At 39.9% G+C, this 27,337-nt stretch overlaps 1 protein-coding gene across 5 annotated transcripts in view; it reads left to right on the forward strand.

The window, feature by feature from the left end:
• LOC138102900 (ceramide transfer protein-like) overlaps positions 1-27,337 on the forward strand; it is a 294,805-nt gene that overhangs the window by 254,709 nt on the left and 12,759 nt on the right. For 3 of the 5 annotated variants that reach the window (XM_069000676.1, XM_069000678.1, XM_069000679.1), the window contains 8 exons: positions 13,727-13,819; positions 15,246-15,332; positions 16,337-16,429; positions 17,016-17,090; positions 22,164-22,259; positions 25,473-25,605; positions 25,718-25,788; positions 27,113-27,241. In XM_069000676.1, coding sequence (XP_068856777.1) covers positions 13,727-13,819; positions 15,246-15,332; positions 16,337-16,429; positions 17,016-17,090; positions 22,164-22,259; positions 25,473-25,605; positions 25,718-25,788; positions 27,113-27,241 — 777 coding nt within the window. Of the gene's footprint in view, positions 1-13,726; positions 13,820-15,245; positions 15,333-16,336; positions 16,430-17,015; positions 17,091-22,163; positions 22,260-25,472; positions 25,606-25,717; positions 25,789-27,054; positions 27,242-27,337 lie in introns of all 5 variants that reach the window. The other 2 variants (XR_011147606.1, XM_069000677.1) reach the window with 2 other exon arrangements.

Here is a 27,337-nt window from a genome sequence, read left to right on the forward strand (position 1 = left end):
GTCACGTACACACAGTTGTCTCTCTTATACCATCTACATTCTTAACTTAAACTATATAAAATCACACTATTATATTTTAAAACCCTTCACCAAAACACCCAGTGTACAATTTTACTTATAATGATAGGAACACAAGTTTGTAATCCTTTTGCTTAAAGTCCACAAATCTCTGTCAATGAAGCCAGACCTAGTCTCTTCCAGGGTTGTAAATCAAAGCCTCCTTTAATTGCAGGAGTTTCTACTCCTGTCTCCCACAAACCTCCAGTCATCCAGGACCTCCCCGGTCAGCCAGGACTGATGATAAATGATGGACATTGGCTTGATGAGCTCTTCTGACAGCTCTCTCGGCACCCTCAAACTAATTCAATCCAGTCCCATAGACTTATGAGTGTCTTAAGTGGCTCAGCAGGTTGCTAACTGCTTCCTCCTGGATTACAGGGGGGCTATTCTGCTCCCCATCCCTGTCTACCAGCTCAGGGTGCCAGTTGCCCTGAGGATAACCGGTTTTACTGTTGAAGACTGAGGCAAAGAAGATGTTAAGTTCCTCAGCCTTTTCCTCATCCTTGGTGACTATATTCCCTCCCATGTACAATAAAGGATGGAGATTTTCCTTGGTGCTCTTTTTGTTGTTAATGTATTTATAAAAACCCTTTTTATTATCTTTCACAGCAGTAGGCAGATTGAGTTCTGGTTGAGCTTTTGCCTTTCTTATTTTCTCTCTATGTAACCTAATGACATCTTTGTACTCTTCCTGAGTTGCCTGCCCCTTCTTCCAAAGGTCATAAACCTTCTTTCTTCCCTGAGTTCTCGTAAGAGATCCCTGTTCAGCGAGGCCGGTCTTCTTCCTCGACAGCTCGTCTTTTGGCACATAGGGACAGACTGCTCCTCAACCTTTACAATTTCCTTCTTAAAGTATGTCCAGCCTTCCTGGACCCCATTGTTATTAAGGACTGTTCACCAGGGGACTCTCTGAAACAGTGTCCTGAACAGGCCAAAGTCCACCCTCTAGAAGTCCAGAGTAGAGGTTTTGTTGACTCCCCTCCTTACTTTACCAACTATTGAAAACTCTATCATATTGTGGTTGCTGTGCCTAAGACAGCCTCTGACCACCACATGTCCCAGCAGCCCATCTCTGTTTGTAAACAGCAGGTCTAGTGGGCCCCAACTCTTGGTAGACTTGTCACCAAATCTTCCAAAATATCAGAATAAGACTCCTTAATGCTAATGTGGTATTAAAGAGGGCATCATTTATTCAAGCCTGAGGTCCCGCAGGGGATACTTCTAACCCTATGCAGACATGTGATTTTACAAGAGTGTTGCTTATATACAGTCACTACATGCATATTACAATTTATCCATTACCATAAAACCCACCCCAAGTTCCCAGATTCAGTCCTTGTTTTGTCTGTCACTACATTCTTGAGCCAGATGTCTTCTTGTTATCTTGCAACCCTCCTAGCTGGGAAAGAAGTTTTTGCATGCCTTGTTTTTCTACTAAAAATTCACAGGCACAGTAAAAATTGAATTAACCCTTTTGGTATCAATTTCCCCCTTTGAAACCTTTCAAATTCCTCAAGGTCATTTGATAAGTTTCAACTCAATTTTTCTCTATAGTCGCATACATTCTCGCGAGATCACAATTGATTATTCTACAAACCCAACTAACAGCAAGACCGGTAATTACTACAATAATTACTACAATTATGATGGTTTCCAGTATTCCAGCCAGCCATCCTCTCAAGGACCATCCCCCTATTCCTTGAAGAATTTTGTTAAGCCAATTAGTTTCAGAGGCCTTTTGGATAGCATTGCTATCTTCAGGAACTTGCCGCATTTTGTTAAGTTGTTTTTGGAGATCTTCTGTTACATTTGGGATGTGTACACAACAGTGTTCTCTATCCAGTTTTAATTACCCACAAAGCCCTTGTTCTTTGGCCAGCAATAAATCTAAGGCCAGTCTGTTTTATAATGTGAATTTAGTATTTGCCTGTATTTGCTTATTCATAATTTGAAATCGCCTTTCTGTGGCTTCAGATAGTTTCCTTACTTGCCAAGTTAGATTTTCTAACAAAATTCTGTTTTCTAGAGCCATGACTCCTGGTAAGAGAAAACTCTGTAGGGCCCATTCAAACTGTGTAGAAGCTGAAGGCCCTGTCCATTCATCCTCAATATCTCGTTTTACCTTATTCCAGTACTGGGCTTTTATGGAGCTTCTTTTCCAAGTTGGACATAGGGTTAATAACCCTAAAGTAACTTGCCTGGTGGTCAGTCCAAGCAGGAGTTGGGTGGTCCAATATCCGTCTGAAGCAGCCCAAACAGTGTAACTTGGGGAAGGAACTTCCAGAGATTTAACACAATCTAAGTGTTTGTTATTACAATTTAGAACTAATTTGGCCATCCAGCTTATGGTGCTGGACAGATTTTCATGGTTTTCTTTTTCTCCACACCTCCATTGATTTTTACTTAGATTATACATAGGTGTGATTCCCCAATTCAGACACCATTCTACCTTTCCCAAGTATTTCCATTGTCCTTCTAAGGGTTTTGTCCAAGTACAAGGCTTGCTTTGGAGAGTTTGACATTCTGGCAAGTGTGAAACATTTTGGGTGTGATTTTTAGTAACACATAAATCTAACAACCTGGCTGCTTCTCCTCCTGAGGCTCCCAAGGCAAAATCCAGAAAATGTTGGTCGAGAGTATGGGACCCTACTGGACACTCCTTACCTTTTTCCTTTCTTAAAATAATTCTATTATCTCCTGGCCTCCAAGCTATTGGATCCTCAAGAAGGCCATCTCCCTGTTGCCTACATCTCTCTTTCTCATCCAAAGAGTGAGTGATGTTTGCTTTTGCCATCACCGTAATCAGATTATCATAGTGTATCACAATTGACAGATCTATAGGGATAATTTCCCAAGGAATAGGTTCCCCTGCTGAACTGGGGATAGGGAGGCAAGCTGTAATGCTGGACAGATTGTGCATTTTACCAAACTCTTGGATTAAAGTCAATATTAAATTTTCTTCAACACCCTCACCTAAAGATAAAAAAATTCCCATAAACATTAGCTTATACATTTCACTACTTGTCCACAAATATTTTTGAAATTTTCAGTCACAGAAGTCTGGTGTTTTCCACTGTCAATTCTGAGTCAAGAGCCTTAATTCTGGTGCAATGAACCCAGGAGTTAAGTCCTTTCACTTTCACTGCCATTCTTGTAGTTAACAGAATTAAATAAGGTCCTTTCCATTACTCCTGAAGTGGTTGTGGTTTCCAGGTCCTGATGTATACGTGATCCTCAGGCTGAAATGGATGAACTGGGGTGTCTAGGGTAAGGGGTTCAGAGAGAATAATAAGCCTTTGTAGTTCATTCAAGGATTTACCTAATGAAACTAAATATTGTTCTACTTCCTAATTCCCAATTTGTTCTTCGGATTCAGGGAAAGTTGTAACAGATTATGGTCTTCCAAACGTCAACTCTAATTCGTAACAAAGCTAGTGGTAACACCTGTGGCCATTTCAAAGAGGTTTCCTGACACATTTTGCTAATTTGTCTCTTTAAAGTTTGATTAATTCGCTCAACCCTTCCACTAGATTGGGGTCTCCATGGAGTATGTAAGTCCCAACTTATCCCTAACGGCTCACTAAGTTGATATAACACTTCAGATATTACATGAGGTCCTCTATCAGATGACATCCCGATAGGCACTCCAAACCTGGGTATGGTCTCTTTGAGGAGTACCTTAGTGACTTCACTAGCCTTGTTGGTGCAGCAGGGGAAAGTTTCTGGCCACCCAGAAAAGGTATCTACTAATACCAGGAGATACCTGTATCTTTGTTGGCATGATAGCTCAGAAAAATCAATTTGCCAGTAATCTCCAGGAGTGTTTCCTCTTTTGGTGATACTTGAAGGCAGTCTTTTTAAATTCAAAGGGTTATTTTTAAGACATATCGGGCATTTATCTGTAATGGACTTGATAATTTTTGTCATACAGACACTGAGTATCTGAGTCCATAGGCTGGTTACCATAGCATTGATTCCCCAGTGAGTTTTCTGGTGTTTCTTCTTTACAATTTGTAACATCAGTTGTGGTGGATCTATGACCTGGTTATTGGGAGTTACTAGCCATCCACACTCTTTATTCTGGGCTTTTAGATAAGTAGGTAATTTAAAATCTGCTTTAATAGATCCAGGGTTAACTTCTGCAAGTGAAATAGCTTTCTCAAGTATTAATGTCAGGATGCCTTGTTGTGCAACCTCTCGTGCAGCTTTATCTGCAAGTCTATTTCGTTCAGAAATTTGGGAATTCCCATGTTGGTTTGTTTTGCAGTGTAGTACAGCCACTTCTTTGGGCAGTTGGATAATATCAAGAAGGGACAATATTTCTTGTTTGTACCTAATCAGAGACCCCTGTGCTGTTAATAGACCTCTTTCTTTCAATATGGCTCCATGGGCATGAACAATGCTAAAAGCATATTTTGAGTCGGTCCATATATTTATTCTTTTTCCTGCTGCCAATTCCAGGGCTTTTTGTAATGCTATGAGCTCTGCCCTTTGTGCTGAGGTTTCTGCAGGCAGTGGTAAAGCTTCTATTACCTTGGTTGCCATGACTATGGCATAACCAGACCTTCTTTTTCCATCTTGGACCAAGATACTTCCATCTGTAAAGAACTCTATCTCTGGATCTTCAATGGGTGCATCTTGTAGGTCTGGTGGGCTTGCATAAACTTGCTCAATTATCTGTAAGCAATCGTGGGTCAACTGCTCTTCCCCTTGCATCGGGGTGTTCAGTAATTGGCCTGGATTTACTGCTGTGGTTACCTTCAACTCCACATCCTGCTCCATTAGAACAGTCTGATATTTCAGCATACGGCTCAGGGAAAGCCAATGTCCCCCTTTTTGGCCTAATACAGTGGTTACAGCATGCAGAGTATATACTATTACCTTTTTTTCCCAAAAGTCAATTTCCTGGCCTCTTGGATGAGGAGAACAGTTGCTGCTACACCTTGCAGGCATCTGGGCCATCCCTGTCTGACACTTGGTTGTTTTGAAAAGTACCCCACAGGCCTCTTGAAGTCTCCTACCTTCTGAGCCAGAACTCCAAGGGCAAGGTGCTGTCATTCGTGTACAAAAAGCTCAAAGGCCATTATTAAGTCTGGAAGTCCTAAAGCAGGTGCAGACATGAGGGCCATCTTCAAATTACAGAACGCATATTCACTCTCAGGAGTCCAAATCAAAGGTCCTTCTGGGGCCTCCTTTAAAAGCTCATACAATGGTTTAACTAGAAGTCCATAGTTTGAGACCCACAATCTACACCACCCCACCATGCCCAAGAACGCTCTTAAATCTCAGGCAGTCGCAGGTTGGGGTACCTGGCAGACAGCTTCTTTTGTGTCTGTTCCCAATTTCTGCTGTCCTGGAATTATTTCAAATCTTAAGTAGGTAACTTGCTGTCTCATGATTTGAACTTTTTCCCAAGATACTTTGTAGCCTCCCTGGCCCAGGAAATTTAGAAGACTGATAGTCAATTCCATGCGCTTTTCCTTAGTTTCACTTGCTAGTAAGATGTCATCAACATATTGTAGGACTAACCCTTCAGGGTTCTCCTTCTTCAAGGTCTCTAATTCTTTTGCCAATTGATTCCCAAAAATTGTTTGGCTATTTTTAAATCCTTGTGGTAATACACTCCAGGTAAGTTGAGTCTTCCAGCCAGTTTGGGGATTTTCCTATTCAAAGGCAAAAATGCTCTGACTTTGCTTCTCAAGAGGTATGCAAAAGAAGGCATCCTTCAGATCTATTACTGTAAACCATTGGTGATATTCTTTAAGGGCTGTTAACAGGGTATAAGGTTTGGCTACAACAGGGTGGGTATCCTGAACTATTTGATTGACTGCTTGTAGGTCTTGTACTAGTTTATAGTTGTCTGTCCCAGGCTTTGTAACTGGCAAAATGGGAGTGTTATATTCTGATTCACATTCAATCAATAATTCAAACTATCTGAAATTCTCTATTAGACTCTCAACTCCCCTTCTAGCTTCTAACTTTAAAGGATGTTTTTTCTGCTTTACCAGTTTGGATCCAAGTTTAAGGATAATGCTTACAGGCTGAGCTCATAGGGAACGTCCTGAAGTTCTTCTGGCCCAAACCAAGGGTGTTACTGCATTTTCTATGGCTTCCTGCATTCTTCTAGAATTGTCTGGTTCCAGTATTCCCTGCAATATACAAGTTCTTGCTATCCATTGCTTTCCAAATTTAAAATTGATTGGGTTAAAGAATGTTCTTGTTTCTGCTTTCCCTTTTGCACCAACACTTACAGTTTCTTGGCCTAATTTTTCTTGGGTTGTATTTAATACTGAATAAATAGCTCCAGCGTCTACTAAAAAGTCAATTTTCCTTTTTCCACAGCTCTATGGCAACCAGGGGTTCAGCTGGGGTTTCCACCCCTGGTTCCCATCAGTCTTGGTGTAAGGGTAACTCTGTTACCCCCACCCCCTTCAGCTTCTGCCGACAGTCCCTTCTCCAATGCCCGAAATCTCTAGAATATGCACATTGGTTAGGTTTTAATCCTCCCAGGGCAGGGCCTCTCCCTGTTCTGCGATTAGATGGCGCCCTCTGCAGGGCTGCTATCAGCATTGCATCTCTACATCTCCCTTTCCAGCTCCTGTTTTCTTTCTCTCTCCTTCCTTTCAGTTTTCCACTTTCCTTCTCTCTCTTCCCTTTCCTTTTCCATCTCTTTGATCTTATTAATTTCCTCTTCTCCCCTATTATTAAAAGCTTTCCAGGCCACTTGTAAAAGTGTCCCTAAGTCACGAGATTTGGCTTCCTCCAGTTTCTGTAACTTTTTAATATCCAGGTCTGAGTTCCCTTTAAATATAGAAGCCAGTTGTACAGCTTCTTCTGTTTTTTCCAGATTGATATTAGTGTATCTCCTGGCATCTACCCTGAGGCGTTCCACACATTCACCTGGTGTCTCATGCAGTCCTTGTCTCACCTTATAAAGTTCAGACCAATTGATTGCTTTTGGCACTGCATGTCTAAAGCCAAATAATATCCAATTCTGATATTGTATCAGGGCAGGTCTCCCTATCCTGGTGTTGGGGTCCCAACAGGGGTCCTGGGAAGGAAAATGCTCTGTCACCATTCCTGGTAACCTGCCTTCTATAACCATCCTGTCTGCCTCCTTCCTAACAATCCTGAGCACCATCTCTTTTTCTGTGGAATCTAATAGATTATCTATCAGGACTTGGATATCCCCCCAGTCTGGGTTCTGGTTTTGAGAATGGTTTCACATACTTGAATTACCCTCTCCGGGTCTTCCCTGTAGGAGTCTGCCTGTCTTGCCCATGCCTCGAGATCCATCAGGGAGAAAGGTACCTTTACCACCAGGCAACAAGCTCCCACTCCCTCCCAGAGCAGAGCTATCATCTCTTGTTTACCCATCTCTTGCTCACCCTCTTCCTGCTTTCTCACTTCCTGCTTACCCTGGGTCCGCCCCACCACCAAGCTTGAAATAAACTCCTGGCACCTCTCTGACTGCCCCCTCCTCCTTGCACTCCCCCAGTATCAGACACAAACAAATCCTCTATCTCCATATCTCCTGCATCTGGTACCACCATCTTTACATCATCCTCCTCCTGTTGACTACTGCATTTCGAACACCGGTGTCTGATACTGCAAGAGGAACAACATTGCTTCAGTCTTCTATCCTTTGCCCTTTCCTTTTCTAACGCTAACATGAAGAGATGTAACAGGACAGGTAAACATCCCTTTTGCCATTCTGGATGGTTTCTCAAATTAAAGAAAAAATCTACATAAAGCACCTCACTCCCACTTCTCCTCCCTTCTACAAAACAACATCAATTGTAAAATGGTGTTGTAATTTAAGGTACCATTTTCCAGCCAGTTAGCTTGGTTGTCTAGCTTATATACCAGCCACCACTGATTACAATAGTGGATTAGTCTACGTTTACTTAGTGGGTATCCTCCAGCCTTTTTCCAGTGGTTCAATATATATTACAATGGAGAATTCCATATTCAATAATTACAAGTACACAAGCTATTACCTCTGAAAGGAGTAATGGTGTTTCCAGATTTGTAATGGGGGAAGGGGGGAAAGAGAAGGGAGACTGCTAAGACTGCAATCACTAAAACCAACACAAGAGGGTGCTCCAAGTCCACAAATGCAACTTCACCCACAAACGCAATTTTGACCACACACACAAAAATAAAGTAACATCCAATAATACTCCAAAACCCCAACAAGCATTCAATCAACACTCTCCAATTACTGTCACCAAATCTTCCAAAATATCAGAATAAGACCCCTTAACACTAATGTGGTGTTAAAGAGGGCATCATTTATTCAGGCCTGAGGTCCCACAAGGGGTACTCCTAACCCTATGCAGACACATGATTTTACAAGAATGTTGCTTATATACAGTTGCTACATGCATATTACAACTTACCCATTATGACCCTGAGTTCCCAGATTCAGTCCTTGTTTTGTCTGTCACTACATTCTTGAGCCAGATGTCTTGTTATCTTGCAACCCTCCTAACTGGGAAAGCAGTTTTTGCATGCCTTGTTTTTCTACTAAAAATTCACAGGCACAGGTAAAAATTGAATTAACCCTTTTGGTATCAGGCTTACTTACCAGGGCTGTCAGGAGGTTCTCTTCCACATACTCCAAGAACCTCCTAGACTGCCTCCTCTCTGCTGTGGTGAGTTTCCAGCAGACATTCGGCAAGTTAAAGACTCCCAGAAGAACAAGGGCTGATGATCGTGAAACATCAGAGAGCCACTTATAGAATAGTTCATCTGCCTCTTCATCCTGGTTGGGTGTTCTATACCAGTCTCCCACCAGGATATCTGCCTTGTGAGCCTTCCCCCTGATTCTTACTCATAGGCACTCCTACAGCATAAGTAAATACCTTTTAAAGGGGGGTCACAAACTTATTTGGACTTGATTTCCAGAAATTAAAATAACAAAAGCTCCTAAAAACTTGGAGATTTTAAGTTTCTCTACTTTGGTAGATATGTGACACTGTTGGGACTGCCTGAGGCAGCACAGCATCCAGCTGCAGATGTCCTTGTCTTCTACTGCTGTAGGCAGGGGTTGGCTGCAGCAAGCAGGGAAAGCTGGCTCCTTTGCAAGGAGCGAGCCCCCAAACAAAGGTGGTGTAAAAGTGTCGGCAGAGGCAAAGGATGAGAGAGGGGTCTCTGTGTAGGTTCCAGCTGGTTTATTGCCCGTGGAAGACCCAGGGACAAAGACCAGGAAAAAGGGGAAAGCACAGCATTTTATACAGGGGTGGAACAAAGGGAAACAACCAATGGGGATTGACTGAGGAGGAGGCAATAACAGGGGAATAACCAATGGAGTTAACTTAGGGGAGGGAATTACATGAGTAGACCAATGGGGCATCGAAGAAGGGAGAACTTTCCAGAACTAATACATAAGCAACTAGGGGAAATACATAAACATGAACTTATACATAAAACTGGGTGGAGAACTCCTGAACCAATAAACTTAAAACATGTAAACTAAGAACCATTAGGAACATGGGAACTCGCCATAACTAAGGGGTGAAAATCAGACCTCTGTGTTCTGGAGGCCTGTTTACCAGTCCTCTGAATGCTCTGCTGCAGTGGCCACTGCCACCTGCACTGCAACAGACATGCAACTTTGTCACACTTGTCAGTGAAACTTTCTGGGGGTTACAGCACATTCATGGTGAATTACTATAATTCTAATATAAAATAACTTTTTTTATTTGGATTCCTCTAATTCCTAGCTTATTAGATGAAGAGATTTTGATTGAATTAAATAGTATAAAATTGTTGTGGGTTAGCCTTGGCTAACAGCCAAATGCCCACCCAACTGCTCACTTAGCACCCCATCCAGCAGGACTGGAGTGGGGGGGGGGGGAGAGAAATAGAATGAGAAAGCTCACAAGTCAAGAGAAAGACAGGAGGATTGCTTACAAGTTTTTGTCCTGGTAGAAAATCTGTTGCTGATTAAAATAGGTACAGTTAGTAGGAAACAAAAAGACAAACACTAAAACAGCTTTCTTCCCCTATTTCCCAGTCTCAACTTCACTCCTTAACTGCAGGCTCCTCTACACCCCTTCTTGCTAGCCCCACGGAATGCAGAATGTGGTGGGGGTGGGAAATGAAGGGTTGGGGGTCAATCCAAAACACTTAGTCTATGCCACTTCTTCCTCTCACACTTTTCCCCTGCTCCAGCACAGGTCCTTTTCAGGGCTGTAGTCCTCTGGGAAAACTCCTCTTCATTGGGAGTCCTCCATGAAACATGGTTCTGTCAGGAAAATTAATCCACAAACACCCGAGGTTTATGTCCAAACAGGAGACAGAGGAGTCCTGTTACTTTATTCGAATAAAGGGAGAGGCCATGGGGCATTCCCCTGGCATCTCTCAAGTTGTTAGAGGATGCAGCCTCCTTTTTATCCTAATTTCCTGGCTGCATTTCCCTCTCTCTTTCCCCATTGGCTGAGGTACTTAAGAGGTACAGACTTCCTGAAATGCTTAATACATGACTCCCTTTTAATGTATAACCCCCCCTTTATTTTAATTCTTATGGTATTTATGGTTCTTCCCATTGTTTCTTTCATCTCTCAATATCCAATTTCATTTATCAGCAGATCTATAATTTATTTATAAAGACAAATCTCTTTCTTTACATTCATCATTGTTCCCATTGTTTCTTTTATCTCTCAGTACTAGTTTTATCTTCCAGCAGGCCCACAGCTTGTTTGTAAAGACAAGTCCCTCATTCCTTTCAGTTCCTTCAGGAAATGTCCCTCTGGTCCAGCATGGGGTCCTTCATGGGATATAGTGTGGATATATTCTCTGCCCTGGAACTCCTCCTCATCATTCTCTTCTGGCCTTTGCATTCCCTCTGTTTCTCCCTTTTTGTTCCCCCTCCTCTCTCCCTGGGCTGTCTTTTGCTCTTAAATACATTTTCACAGAGGTTCCATGCATGTGGTGGATGGGCTCAGCTATGTCCTGTGGTGGGTCTGTTTTGGAACCTGTTTGACACAGGACAGCCCCTGGCTGCCTCCCTCATATGCCACTCCTGCAGCCCCCCACAACCAACACCTTGACACCTACACTCTGCACAAGAATTTAAAACCAGCAGTTGAATGTATTCAGACCTTTGCTAACACTATTGATTCCACTTCAGTTGTAGGGCTTCTTTTGTTGTTTTGCCTTGTTTTACTGACTAAACATGGCTCTGTAAACGTCTCTTCTATAACTATGGGCCTGAGCAAAAGAATAATTATTCTGTCATCTGATAAATAGATGTAGGAGGAGAATGATGTTCTGTGTACTCTTGGGTTTCTTGGAGAGATGCTTATGCTGCTCTGAAAAAGAAATAAATATTAGAAGATTATAAAATTCAGAATGTTTTCTCTGAGAGGTTAGAGGGGACAATTATATTAAATTGGGCAGACATTCATGTTTGTTTTAGCTGGGAGGTTTTTAAAGCTCTCGTAAGTCTGTCCAGTGTCATAAAAGACCAGTGTCTTGGTTTGAGACAAATTTGGAGGAAAATGTCCAAAATGAACATCCCTCTGTTAGAAGGCAGATTTCAGCAGCCCTTCCCCCACCAGGTTTGGAAAGAAATTCCTCGGAGGAAAGTGAAAAAAAAATATTTATTTAACAAGCAAAGTGCACTCAGGCACAGAAAAGAGAATGAATAATGCTAAATAATAAAACCTCTTGCTGTGGAGAAGAAACCTGGGTAGCTTTCAGAGTCCTTTCTGTGGATGTGGCTCTGCCCTCTCTGGAGCTGGGGTTCAGCATGGGCCCCTCCAGGCCACAGCGTGGGGCTTCCTGGAGATGTTGTTCCAGACCGGAGCAGAACAGTCCCAAGAAAAGTTCTTGCCTCAGCTAGCAGGCTAGCTAAAAAGCAAAGAGTTTTAACTCTCCATCTCTCTCCTGAGAAAAGGAGCCGAGAGCTGGGAAAAAGCAGGAAGGTGCTTTCCTTGGCTCTGTAGCAGCAGCAATGCAGGGGAGTGTGTGTCCTTGAGCACAAACCGCTCTGAAAATTTGCCTGGCTTCTCTCCTTCCTCTCCTGAGAAACAGCTTAAAGACACAGGAAGGCACAGGATTCATGTCTGGCATAGGTCAGACAATAGGGAATACAGTATTATACAGTCACCCCAGGAAAATCAGCTAGAAGAATTGGAAGGTGCAGCATCAAGTTTGTCCTTTGTATATCAGCAGATTCACTATGCAGGCTCTGTGCTGTGCAGGTGTGTCATAGTAAGAACAGGATCTCTTTCAGTGACTAAAAGCAATGAGTGTTTTACAAGTTGTCTAAGTAGTGTTGTAATCCAGCTTGCTCTCCTTCCTTCTCCAGCCTCCACACCACTAGCTTCAGAACCATGTTTTACTTGGCAGAAAAACACAAATATGAATAGTGAGAGTCCTGCTACTTCACAAAACTATACAGCCTCCATCTTGTAGAGGGACAGTTTAGCCTTCTCTGCCTTTGAGGGAGTTGACAGCTCCTCCCAATTTAGTGTTGCCTGAAAACTTGTTGGAAAAGGTCCGTGGACTCCGGCGGGGGGAGAAATTGCTGACCCAGCCAATATGGTTGATAAAAGCAAGCTCCCTTTATTAGCAATCCAGAGGCACTTATATAGTATCCCAGCTTGTTAACTCTTAAGTGGCTTAAAACCTATCAAAGCGCATTTCTGCTTCTACATAATTAGACTACATTGGCAAGCTCCTACTAGTTATGCTATGATTAAAAGAATTCAGAGTTCACCCTCCTTTCTCCGGGTCTTATCTGCACAGCTGTACATCCTCAAACTCCCTTCTTGTTCCCAGGCCTGTTTCGCACACACGGATTTTTTCCTGCAGTTTCTCACACTAACCTTTGCTTGCAGGCCTATTGCTTGTACAGTTCTTTTATTGATCCCATAATTCTATCAATGACCCATGCCCCTGATCCTTTAATCATTTTGCAACAAAAACTTGTTCAGCATATCATTTAGTCCTGCATTCAAGTTGTTTATGAAGATGTTGAAGAGAACTGGCCCTAAAATGGAGCCCTGTGGAACCCCACTTGTGACTGGTCAGCAGCCTCATGTAACCTCCACTTAGTCCAACCCAGTGTGTGATGTGTTTATCCAGCTGTGTGCTGGACATTTTTATCCAGAAGGACACTGTGAGAGACAGTATGAAAAGCTTTATTGAAATCCCAAAAGATGACATCAACTGGCTTCCCTTAATCAACTAGGTGGGTTACCTTCTCATAAAAGGAAATTAAGTTTGACAAGCAGGACTTTCCCCTCATGAACCTGTGCTGGCTGTGATCAGTGACTGTGTTGCCCTTCAGGTCTTTTTCAATAACTCCCAGAATATTCTCCATAACTTTTTCAGGCACTGAAGTGGGACTGACCCTCAACAAACCATGAATAGCTATGATTCAATTAGATACCAGATTTTTCTTGCTGATCTAGTTTATTCCATGTGACTTAAAGAAGTTATGCTCAGGGTAGCTAGCTCCCTGAGCTTTGTATTATATATGCATCTATAAGGGCACATATAATGCATGCATTCAAATAAAATCAGAAAATCAGCAACTTAGCAATTGTTACTTGGGAATAAAACCTATATACTGATGATTCCATTTATTGTCATACTGAGTATTATCAGTCAATATATTCTTGCTGCTTTAAATGATCATGTAATTTTACAGGAAATAGAGAAAAGGAGAAGAATTGAAGAAGCATACAAAAATGCTGTGACAGAACTGAAGAAAAAGTCCCACTTCGGAGGGCCAGACTATGAGGTACAAATACTGCTTCTGAAATTTTTAAAAATGCTAAGGCTATTGAAGATTAGTTTGTTTCTCAAAGGAGTGTATATGTAAATCAAGGTCTTTGTGGAATGTATTCATGCCACTTTTTCTGCCTTGGAAACTGAAACTAAATGAAGAATCTAAATCCTTTGGTGTTTTGAGAATAGAAGTCCGTCTTCACCTTGGGTTTCCTTACTCTGCTTTTGTCTAAAGCATTTTGCTTACAGATATTTTTGATGACTTTTTAATTATTTTTCTTGTACATTTTATACTGCTCATTTGCAAGTTGTGTACTCTTACATTTTAATTAGTCATCTGTCTAGATATGTAATACAAACATGAAAGCCTTGACTGCAGAGGCAGTCCTAGAATCTGAAGTTTAATTTCAATTGATTTTTAACTTGTCACTGCCATTTGAAATGTGTTGATAAATTCAATTATTTAGGTTCTGCTTCATCTGTTAAATGACATGTTTTATCAACTTCTTCCTCAGTTTGGTTATTTAATCACAGTCTGAGTCTCTTAAACTGCCTTCTGAACAATAATGTAAAGTAATGCACCTATAAAGCAGTTTGCATAACTTTTAAGAACTCAATTCTTTAATTTATGTTAAATAAGCAGGTTTCTACTTACAAATCATAGCCTGAGAAATAGTATTAATATGTTGAGATATTTAAAAGATACTTGAGCTTATGTTCTCTGTTGTGACTGAGGCACTGTAAAAGAAAAGGATGGATAGGAAGTTGGACTTTGTCTACCTGGTTATGAACCCAGCTGCTTCTCCCAGATATCCCTGATGTAAAGTAGATTTTTGAAATTTGCTGGACCAGTTTGTTTTACAATAAAAGCAGTAAACCTAGTTTTCTTAAATTATCATTCTACTTAATGGACACAAGTTTTTAAAAATTGAATACAACTCTACCTGCTGTTTATTGCTAAACTGTTCTTTCCAAGAATTCTCAATAGTGATCCACAGGATTTTGTCTTGTGCTTTGAGCACATATCTGAAATCCACCCTAAGGCACTGGAATACTTGGAAGGAGTCTAAATACACAGTTATGTTAATATATTTACTTACATACTGTAAACATTTTTAAGAGAAGATATCTGTTAATTAAAACCTAAATCTCATATCAAAGCATATTGACACTTTACTCAGTCTTTGGTTTCCTGGGGTTTTTGCTTGTTTATTTAAGTATCCCTAAATTGTACTTAAAGGAAATAACTTCCTTTAACAAGCACAGTTTTCAGATGAATTCTAATATATGAATATTGGTGAAAATATTTAAGGTCTATGGAAGAAATTTCCTTATGTCAGTTATATGCATAATACATAAATAGCTATTTCTAATATTGAACTTAAGTGGAGCTCTCATGTCTCCAAAATCTTGAAATAGTTTTGTTTCTTATGCTCTAGGAGGGTCCTAATAGCCTGATTAATGAAGAAGAATTCTTTGATGCTGTTGAAGCTGCTCTTGATAGACAGGATAAAATGGAAGAACAGGTATTGATACTTGAAAAATGTGTTAATGATGAGCACTTCATGGAAGACTTCTGTGACTTAATCAGTCCTGGGGTGCATCTCTTGAAACTCTAGATATTTTAGACTGACACTTATAAGTGGGATTCACTATTTAATATTTATACAGTTAAATATCATTGTTTAATGTGGTGGCCTGTTTAACACTAATTTTGAGAAAGTGACTTGACAGCTTGCATAGAAAAGAATAGTATAAGTGTTAATTTAATTGATTGTCTCTGGTTCATAACTCCTAAATAAATGTATTAGTCCTGTATAAAACTTATCTTTATATGTAACTGATGTCCTGGGCAAATAAGAATATCTAATGCTGCAGCTATTTCTCAAAACCTAATTATTGCTCTGAAGTTTCTTTTGACTGTAGCAGTATGTGAAATAGAAAATACAGTTCTATTGGTGTTTGGTTTTGTTTAAAAATTGTGTAGGCTCTGGCTATTTCTCTAACTCATTTCTTGAATATACTTCAGTGTCAAGGATCAAAAAGGGATGTGTGTGATGAAATATATAGAATATGAGAAAATATAGTAGTGTATAAAATGAGAGGGAATAATAAAGTGGTGCCTCCTTTGTCTTAAAAGGTTTTTGGCTTATGAATATAGTGAATACAATGACTTGGTTAAGAATTATAAGACTTTCTAGTGGATATATAGTACCCAACAGAGTTTATCTATGTTGGGGTCTCTTAGCAGAAGATAAAAGTTTTGAGTGAATGTAGTACTACTACATGGATGCAACATCTGTGATGCTGCCAATCTATTTTGCTTAACCTGGAAATATACCTTGAAGTATAGATAAATGGGTAATTCAGTCTCCAGGCATATTTGCTTCCTGAGAACTCCAGCAGGATAACTTCATGTCTGTCATGGACAGCATTAGTTGTAGCCACTATAAAGATTGAAGGTGCCTCACTCTTTCATTGTCCATCCAGCAGCAGCTGACTGCCAGTAATTAAAGTTATTTTGTTGCAGTCTCAAAGTGAAAAGGTCAGATTATACTGGCCAATATCCTTACCTTCTGGAGATGCATATTCTGGTGTGGGGACTCATAGATTTGTCCAAAAGGTAAGATATTTCTCATGATCTCCTCTGTATAATTGGCTGACTTGTATTTGTATATAGTTTTTTTATGGATAGGTAAGATTTTTTTATTATTATTATTTTTAGGTGTTTCTAGAATAACTTTCAGTGGTTTACTCATTTTTAATTGAAGTAGCTGGAATTGGAAAAGGACTGTTTTCTGTCTTGGCTAAAAAAAATCCTGATTTCAGTATCTATTTAGAATACTCTTGATTTGTATCAAGCTTGTCAGTTAGAGATTATAAAGAAAAAAACCAATAAATTGCTAACCTCAGTGTTTTTAAGATAACTTCACCAAAATTAATTTAATTGATGGAAAAAAAATATAGTCTTTTGCATTAGGATCAATTGACTTATTTTAGTGTTACTTGAAACACTATGCCTTTTTTAGGGCTACACTGGGAGCATAATACATCATAGGTGCATGAAATCAGCATTTGCCACTGTGCTTGCTTCTTATGGTGCTTTTGTTTTCATTTTCTTCATTATCTCATGCTTGCAAGTTGGTACTGAATGCTCTGTTGTTCCTTTGTTCTGATTACTTGGTTTTTTCTTTGTCTGTCTCTGGTAGCCCTATAGTCGCTCTTCCTCCATGTCTTCCATTGATCTAGTCAGTGCCTTTGATGTTCACAGATTCAGCGCCCAGGTACTGTATTAATGTGTAGAGTGGGGGTTGTGTATCTTTGTTGCATTTCATCCTCTTCTCTGGAACCTGGGTTTTTTGTTACATAAATCACTGTTTGCTCTAAACTAGTATGTTGAGACAAAAAAGAGCTATCTATTTCTATACTAAATGGTTGCTTTTTTACATTCTGCTTTCATCCATATCACTTGTGCAGAGACCCAAATGTTGTGAACTGTAGGACTGATTTCAGTAGCTTTAATCAAAATACCTACAACTTGAAAATTTTGCATTTCTGATTATAATAAAAGTAATAAAATAACACCTGTTTTGTGTGGGCTGGAAATGGTCTTTGCTTCAAATTGAATAGTTTTTCTTGTTTTAAAATCAAAGGTTTAATTCTGTCTTTAAAATCTGTCACTTGTAATAAAATTAAGACACCAAATTTTAAGGTTCTTTATTATAATTTTTTACCTCTACAACTAGTTTTATTACCAAAAGGTCATAAAGTATGTTGTTAAAAAATGAGATTGTGGATATGAGAACTTTTACTGAAGAGTTCCAATATACTCAATTATCCTTCAGAAAATGTCTGACAACCTGAATAAGTGAATTTAGTTGTAGTGGCATATTCCAGTAATTTACAAAATTACTCTAGGTGCTTGCTCTGAAGAGCATAGTTTAGAGTTGAATTAGATAAGTGAATTCATGTGTTTGGTCTTTAGTCTCAAAAAAAATTCATTCAGACAGCATTCATGCCATTACTTTCCTTCTGCTGTGATCCATATGATTGTGAATGGGGCTTCCTTCTGGAGTCTGTTGGTTTTGGATTTGTTTTTAAATTATTAACTAACACTGTGTAAGGCCCCAATAAAAAGACTTTACAGTGGTTCATGTACTCTGGGTTAGAAACGCAGGAGAAATCAGTATATTCTCAAGAATTCAGTATATTCTCAAGAAACCAGATATTCTCAAGAGGTCAAAACAAGACAAAAGTTTACTGGCAAACTTTGGAAAAATGAGAGAGCTTTGGCAAAAGATTTAGTACAACATCCAATCAGCACAAAACACTTCTCACAGCATTAATTTGGCCCATTAAACTTAGCAAACTTTAAACCCATGCGATGTTAAATTACTCAAAATGTTCCAAGAGGGAATTAGAAGAAGAAAGAGAGAAAGACAGAAAGAAAATATATAGAAAAGCATGCATACAGCTACCAACTCCTGGGTTCCAGCAGTGTTCAGATAGAAACTCCAAGAGGAATGTAGGGTCAAGACATGTGCTGGCCTCATGCTCAGCCTTAAATACCCCTGGGCCTTCATGGGCCCTCCCTCCAGGTGGGACTTCCGGACACTCAAAAGCTGGGTTAGGTGAGAGTGGAGCTCTGCCTCCAGTGTTCCATGATTGGCACCACTGCAGGGCTGGGATACTGGCTCTAGGGGTGGGGAGTGGGGGACAGTTCACTGTCTTGCCAGGACAAGTCCTAACCTGCCCCTCCCCCACTCACACATGCATCCCAAAATGTCTCGAGACATCCATCTTTCTAGTCTCTGACACACTGTAAACAGCCTGCTTTTTCAAGTAGAAGGAATGGATTTTTCTTTTGATTAACAGCCTGGAATCACATTATCTGCATACCTGGCCACCAGCTTTGTGAGCAGAACCCTAACACTTTAGGACTTGCTTATTGGACTGAAATCCCAACACTTGCTTTGACTTATTGCAGTCGGTTAATTTCTGGAATTTGAATTTATCACAAGGAAAAAGTATGCAGGTCATATTGCACAACACCGATAGGCTGATCTGCTGGTACTCCAGTCATGTTAATAATTCAAATTTGGTTTGTAGGGGAGGCGGGAGGAAATCAAGTAATAGAAAGCAAGTTTGATTCTAAAGATAGAATTCATTGTCTATCAGGCTGCATTGCCAGTTCAATGTAAGGGAAACAGTCATTAAAATATGTGAACCTTCTCATTTTTACCTCTTAGGTCTGATAACATTTGTGGGTCCATATGTTAAACCTGAGTATCAGACCACTAGTGTGTCTGAAAAACTAACCACTGAAAAAAACATCTGAGATTGACCAGGTCCTTATCACAATCATGCAAATTTACATTAAAGATCAGGGTCAAATGGACTGGATTATGGGGTCAAGGTGTTGCTCTTTCTAGCAGCTGCAGGGATTATACTATGTAGAAGCTACTACCCAGTGTCTTAGGATGTGGTTTCAAGTTAACCAACTCAGTACAGAAAGAACGATCCTGCTAACTTTCAAGAAACCTATTCCCCTCTGCCCCATTCTTCCCCCATATCTTCCCTAGAACAAACTTGCCAGTTCATTAAGTTGCTTCACCTGCTCTGGAGCTTCATTGCTAGTGAACAAGCAGGTGAAAGACAACTGAGAGCATGAAGAGAAAAGCAGCACACCTTTTGGTGACAACTTGCTGTAGACCTTATTATTAGGAAATTGTCCTCTGTCCCCAGGCTGAGGATTTGGCTTTTGGAAAGGCAAGCTAAATCTTGATTCTGAATAAATGGGGCTTGTTTCTAGACTTCATTTATATGAAGGGAATCTTAGTAACAGGTCAAGTAGAAACTTGCAGCTTTGCTTTTAAGATGGAGATGCATAAACATATTCTGACAGGAGCTGGTTCTTCTATGTGCCTTCAGAAAGGCATTGATTTGTCTCTGCCAGTTGAGTGGGAGGTTGTGGGCTTAAAATGCTGCAAATGTGTTGGAAATAATTTTCTCCTTTTAAAGGACTATCAGATTTTAAAATATATTGAGCTCTTTTGAGGGCCTTTTAAAAGAAGATCTGGCCATTTAATGTTAAGACCAAGGCTGCATGGGATAGAAGTATTTTTGCAGATCGTTCCTATAGTCTGCCAGGAACCTAGAGGCAAATAGTGTGGCCTCCCCACTGGGAAAGAAGCTGTGAATATTGACTCGGTGCCTAATGTGGTACCTGAAATGGGTTCAGGCTGGCAGCAACCAGCAGGAAGATCACAGTTTGGACAGATAATATGCACAAGGTAGTTGTAGGCACTGCAATTACTTGGTCAAATAGAAGCAATTGCTTGTTAGCCAAAAACAACATTCTCTTTCCTCTGAAAGCTGCAATGATAATACCTCTCCTTTCCCAAACCTAAGGGGAAGCTGTCTGAAAGATGTATTAGCAGGAATGAACTTTATTGGGAGAAGAGAGGGAGAGAAACAAACTAAAGATGCCTTTCAAGTTTTCAGAGGAAGTCAGAGGGCTAAATGCTGAACAATTCCAAAGGCCTTAAACTGTTTAGATTGTACTCAGGCACATTGTATGATTCTTGGGGTTGTCCTGTGCAAGGCCAGGGGTTGGAGTCTGATCCTTGTGGGTGCCTTCCAACTCAGGTATTCTATGATTCTCTGATACTCCTGTCAATGCCTCATTCTCTTCTTTCTTTGCTATTCTCCTCCTCCCTCTGCATTTGGCACAATGCAAAAAGCAGCAAAATACAAAACAAACACATACAAGCCAGCTTTGTCCCTAATAGATTAGGAGCTAGGAGAGGAGATAAGGACCCTAAATATGTTGCAGGTAAAGTTGCAGGAGCATAGCGAGGATTCCTTTCTGAAAGAAGTGTGACCTAGAGCTAGCAAATTGAATATTTAAATAGCTAATATTCTTACATGTCTTGGCTTGTACTGTGTCATTGTTTCCCTGGAAAAAAAATTTGAAGAGTATTTGGTAGGAAACCTGTTAGTAAGTGGCAGGAAAAGATGGCCTATCTAAAAGCAGAAACACAAATCTTGTGGATGTTTATACTTCATTATAACTAAACAAAAGAAACAAAACTTGAAGAAAACAAAGAAAACCCCCAAAACTGGACTGATAACTTGGTTTCCGTAGAGAATTCTATAGTTAAAATAAGATAAAGTAGCATTTTTGTTGAAAGGATTTTATGTTGTATTTTGAGGATTTTCACTTGATTCAATTACTTTTTTTCTTCAAGTTGTACAAAACCCATCCATACATTTAGGCTATTAATAGTGTGGTTATACAGTTCTTAGACTAATCTGTATGTTGGTCAATTGACTAAACTTTGCTTGTAATGCATTTCCTCTTTAAAAAAGAAATTTCTACTGATTCAGGAAAATAGTGTCAATTACATGGACTTATTTGATGTGATGAGTTTTAGTAGTCACCTACCTCTTCGGTAAAAAACATTATTAAATTGTTTTCAGCACTTGTAAACATTACACAGCAATGGATAGTTTAGTTTTTTGACTGTTTTTATTTGGGGGAGAATAGGATTTGGAAATGGGGGGACAGACACAAAGGAAACATATAAAAAGACTGTAGATTCAACATAAAAATTAATTTCCTGTCCCACCCCCCCATTTTCATGCACATTATTTGGAACAAAAAAGAAGTATTCACATAGCTTGATAAAAATGTACCAAATATTTGACCTTTAAGAAAAGCATGCAACTGTCTAGCTAAGTATTTAAATGAGCATTTTAAAATAGTGGATCTCTGCATCATCATAATTTTTTTGAATGTAAGCATTTCTGTTCTGTTTTTCTAGTTGGCAACTGCAAAAATGCCAAAGAAACTGAAAGGCATGCTTTTCTCATGACTGTTTCCCTCACTGCTGTTTCAATATAACTTTTGATATGCATTTACTTTTTTAGAGCTCCTTTGTCTGTCTCCCCTCCCCCACGCCCCCCCCCCTTCATCTTTTTAAATGCTCTTCAGTGAATATTGGCTTTCAAGTCCTACAATGCACTGTAATTCGAGATATCGGAAATAATTTCCTACATGCTGAAATAAAACTGTCTCAGGCAGAAATAGTGAGTTTTGACAGTTTAAAGGAACAAAGGAGGGATAGGGAAGAACCCATAAAGAATGAAATTGGAAGTTGAATCAAGATTTTGGCTTTTGTTTCTGAAGGCCAGAAGTACCTGCTTGATCTTAACCTGTAATAGAAGGCTCTATTTTCCAAGTTCAGCTCCTGCACAGGATTTGAAGTATTGACTTATGGCTTCCAATACTGTACAGTCCCCTGCACGAGAAGATGAAAGGAATTACTTAAAAATGTGTAATTTTTCCTTTAAAGGTGGAAGAGATGGTACAAAACCATATGACATATTCCTTGCAAGATGTAGGAGGAGATGCCAATTGGCAGCTAGTGGTAGAAGAAGGAGAAATGAAGGTAAGCATCTGTTGTTTCGCTTAATTGATATAAGATGATATGCTGTGAAGGCAGATATTTTTATTCTCTTTAAATACTATTACAGAGCAAGTTAGGCTGTTAAAATTCCTCTCTGAGAATAGCATTGTTTAAATTAGGACTGGAGACCACACAAGCTACAGCTTCTAATATATTCAGCAAAATCTTATGCAGCTCTTGCAATAGCTTTGTCTTTACAGATTCCTATCTCATTTCCTCCGACTTAAAACTTCATATCAACATGATGTGCTGGTTTGTCCAAATTTAGAAATATATCCTCTGAGAGAAGGCAGGTTACAACCATCCCTCCCCCACCAGGTTCAGGAAAAAAGAAATTTTCCTTGGAGGAAAGTGAAAGACATAAAAAAATCTATTTATTTAACAAACACACAGGAAAAGGATAATAATGCTAAATAATAAAACCTCTCGCTGTGGAGAGAAACCTGGGGAAATTTCAGAGTCCTTCTGTAGGTGTGGTCTCTCTTCTCCTCGGAGCTGGGTCAGTGTGGGCCCACCCCGGGGCCGTGGTGGAAAATTCTCCCGATGTGTTCTGGTGTTGAAACAGTCCAGAAGAGAAGAAGGGAAAAACCAAAGTCTCAGGAAAACAAAGTTCAACCCTCCGGAGAAAAGGAGCTGAAAGGCGGCTGAAAAGCAAGAAGGGTGCTTCCTCTGCTCTTGCTGCTGCAGCAGGACACAGAGGAGTGTGTTACTGTGTCCTTGAACAGCTGCTTTGAAAAGTTCACTTGGTTTTTTCCTCTCCCCCCTCTCAGGCTCAGTTTAAAGGCATAGAAAGGCACAAAATTAATTTCTGGGCATAGAGCAGCGATAGGGGATACACATCATAAAGTCACCCCAAGACACCACTGTAGGGAGAAAATTCATGCAGTGAAAGCTTAACTGGAGTTCAAGCTGCCAGAACTGTGGGGGACAACAGAGCTTTTTTAAATATGTTAATAGCAAAAGGCAGTGCAGAAATAACATTGGCCCATTACAGGAAGAGGATGGTCACCTCACAAATAGGGACATAGACAGGGCACAGGTGTTTAATGCTTTCTTTGCCTCCTTCAAGACTGATAATGGGCTAAGGGGTTCCCAGTGCCCTGAGCTGGAAGACCACGACTCTGAGAATGACAAATGTTGCAGAATGATTAGAGGATCAGGGACATCGATTATTGATAAAGGGAACAAATCAATAACAGAACTGTACAAAACAAAGGCCTGCAAGCAAAGGCCTGCATGAGAAAAAGCCTCCATGAGAAAGTGCCTGTGTGAGAAAAAGGCCTGAGAACAAAAAAGGGAGTTTTAAGGAGGTACAGTCCTGTGCTGATAAGATATGCTGACCATGAGAAGGGAGGAAGATCCTTTGATCTCTCAAGACAAAACATAAAGCTTGCCAAATGTAGTTTTTCATCTAACCCAATTATGTAGAAGTAAGAATGTGCCTTTGTAAGCTTAAACTAATTAAAGAACTGATAAGCCTGTATTCAATACTATATAAGTGCCTCTGTATTGCTAATAAACGAAGCTTGCTCTACCAATCACATTGATTGTCTGCATGGTTTTCCCCCACCGAAGTCGGCAGACGATCTCCCATTTGACCCTGAAACTGTGTGGGATTTGCTGCTCCAGATGGATTCCTATAAGTCTATGGCACCTGATGAGATTCATACAAAAATGCTCAAAGAGATGGCCGATGTCATTGTGAGGCCACTCTCAATGATTTCTCAATGGTCTTGGGAATCTGGAGAGGTCCCAGTTGACTGGATGCTGGGTAACATTATCCCAGTTTTCAAGAAGGACAAGAGGGATGGCCCTGGTAAGTATAGGCCTGTCCGTCTCACTTCAGTGCCTGGTAAAATTATGGAGAAGACTATTCTGGGAGTTACTGAAAAACACCTGAAGGACAACACAGTCACTGATCACAGCCAGCATGGCTTCATGAAGGGAAAGTCCAGTTTGACAAACTTCATTTCCTTTTACAACAAGGTAGCCCACCTAGTTGATCAAGGGAAGCCAGTTGATGTAATCTTTTGGGATTTCAGTAAAGCTCCATTTTAAAGCTCAGGGCTTCACTTTAGGGCCAGTTGTCTTCAACATCTTCATAAACTACTCGGACGCAGGACTCGAAAAGATACTAAGTAAGTTTGCTGATGACACTAAATTGGGAGGAGCCAACCGTATGAAGTTTAACAAAGGCAAGTGATGGATTCTGCATCTGGAATGGGGCAACCCTGAATGTACATATAGACTAGGGAGCAAGAGGCTGGAGGGCAGCCCCATGGAAAGAGATCTGTGCATTTGTGTTCACAGCAAGTTGAATATGAGCCAGGAGTGTGCCCTGGCAGTCACAAGAGTCAACCAGGTGCTGGGGTGACCAAGCTCAGCATCATGAACCAGTCAAGGGAGGTGATTGTCCCACTCTGCTCTGCACTGGTGCGGCCTCACCTCAAGTCCTGTGTGCAGTTTTGGGCACCTCAATATAATAAGCAAATAAAGCTATTAGAGAGCATCCAAAGGAGGGCCATGAAGATGGTGAAGGGTCTAGAGGAGAAGTCTTATGAGGAGTAGCTGAGGTCGTTTGGTTTGCTCAGCCTGGAGAAGAGGAGACTGAGGGGAGACCTCATTGCAGTCTACAACTTCCTTACAAGCGGAAGCAGGCAGGCAGGCTGGCAACCGATCTCTTTTCTCTGGTGACCAGTCATAGGCCCCGAGAGAATGGCATGAAGCTGAGTCAGGGGATATGTAGCTTGGATATAAGGAAAAGGTTCTTCACCCAGAGGGTGGTTGGGCACTGGAACAGGCTCCCCAGGGAAGTGGTCACAGCACCAAACCTGTCTGAGTTCAGGAAATATTTGGACAATGCTCTCAGGCACATGGTGTCATTCTTGGGGTTGTCCTGTGCAGGGTCAGGAGATGAACTCGATGATCCTTGTGGGTCTCTTTCAACTCAGGATATTCTGTGATTCTATTAATCATTGTTAGAGTAGAGATTTTTAAAAATACTGGTATTTTCATGTGAATGCATTGCAAGAATATCTGCATTGGTCGTTACCATAGAACACTGACATGGCAAATTATTCATTTGTTAGTCTTCTAGGTAAGTTTTTATCAAAGCTGATGAAATTTTAAAAAATTACAACATGAACAGTTTTAGCAATTTCTCTTCTTAATTTCCATCTTTGTATTTAACCATAGGTGTACAGAAGAGAGGTGGAAGAGAATGGAATAGTTTTAGATCCTTTGAAAGCAACGCATGCCGTTAAAGGAGTAACAGGGCATGAAGTTTGCCACTTCTTCTGGAATGTTGATGTTCGTAATGACTGGGAAAGTAAGGAATCGGTTCTTAAGCTTTGCATGTTTACCAGCAAGCATATAGTTTATAACATTGCCATAATATCTGTACTTGTTTACTGATGGATTTTTATTTCCCCTCCCCTTAGCAACAATTGAAAATTTCCATGTTGTGGAAAATTTAGCTGATAATGCCATCATCATTTACCAGATGCATAAGGTAATAACACTTCACCTGTATACACACCTTAGTGAGACAGTCTGGAGTATATGTGTTCTAATCTATTCTGAAATACTTTACCATCTTAACAACTTAAAATATTATCCAGAACAGTTTAGAACAACTTCTTTATTGAACTGCAACTTTGTAAATTTTTCAAACTTGGCTTGATAGCATAATTGTGTATCTATCTGATACAGTTTGTAATAACAAATGAGGACTAGTTTTAATCTCTTAAGTATATCACTGGCAGCAAGGCAAGGCTCATCTCAAGAAAACTGAAGCAATAAATTGACACTAACTACAAGGAAGAAACCCCTACCCCTGTATCATACATTTTGTTGCAATAATGCAAGCTATTGTTGATCACAATTAGTTGACATCTGCATTTGCATTATGAGGTCTTATAATTCCTGGTACAACATTTGTTCTTTTAACTTCATTATGGTTTTTCACCCCAACCAGTTCTGATTTAGCTTTACTAAAATGTTCATTTCACTTCTAGCCCAATAACTATAACCTAACAGGTTCTTAAAAATTGGGAATGAGGTGTACACACTCATCTTTAATATTACATGATTTCGAGTATTAGTATATTCAAATATTGAAACTTTTTTTTTTTTTTAACTGGTAATGTGGTTATGTTAAAACTGCTGGAACAGCAGACTCATTTTTTAATAACAAAATTGTATGAACTGTATAGTGTTGTGGTAAAAGCTAGACTTTTTGCCCATATTGAGTGTCAGGAAAATGGCTTCTGTATAATTTTTCTTTATTTTATAACACTTTGCTTCTGAAGCTTTCTCTTAGATAATATGAATTTACCATATCTGTCTCATTAAAGTAGTAACTTCTTGAAATACTATTTGCTATAAGTATTTCTTGCACTCTCTCTCTCACCATATTTATGGAGACAAATACTTGTAGATGCTTCTATTTATACTTAACCACTAGTTCAGTTTGTAGCTTACAAGTATTAATTGCAATGTAAACCTGAGATTGAGAGAACAGGAGAGGAAGTGCCTCTTCCTGGTTGTCTACTGAAAAAGTCATTGCAACTTGGCTCCCTGCCTTTCAAAGGCCTTAAACTTTTGCCTTAAATTTTTAAAATTAAGTATAGCCATATAACCTGATATACATCTGTACAACACCTGTGTTCTGCTTGAGTTTTCAAAATTGCATGAAATTACTAACTTGAATAAACATTTTAACTTAAATAACATGACTGACCTGTTTTGCCTTGTTTGTTTTTTTCCTTTATCTAAGGATAGTAAGTACTTAATTTGCAAAACTGGAAAGCTTATGTTCAGGTGTTTCTCTGCAGAGAGTGTGGCCGGCTTCTCAAAGGGATGTGCTGTATTTGTCTGCCATCAGAAAAATTCCAGCATTCAGTGAAAATGATCCTGAAACATGGATTGTTTGCAATTTCTCTGTGGAACATGACAGTGCCCCTGTAAGTATTATTTTCATTCTATCAAGTTCTGCTTTAAAGATGCCATTTTTCTATTATGTGGTGTGACGCTCTTGCAATACTCAGCGGGGAGGGGAG

This window comes from Aphelocoma coerulescens, assembly GCF_041296385.1.
Source record: "Aphelocoma coerulescens isolate FSJ_1873_10779 chromosome W unlocalized genomic scaffold, UR_Acoe_1.0 ChrW_unloc_scaf_4, whole genome shotgun sequence".
NCBI classification, from domain to species: Eukaryota; Metazoa; Chordata; class Aves; order Passeriformes; family Corvidae; genus Aphelocoma; species Aphelocoma coerulescens.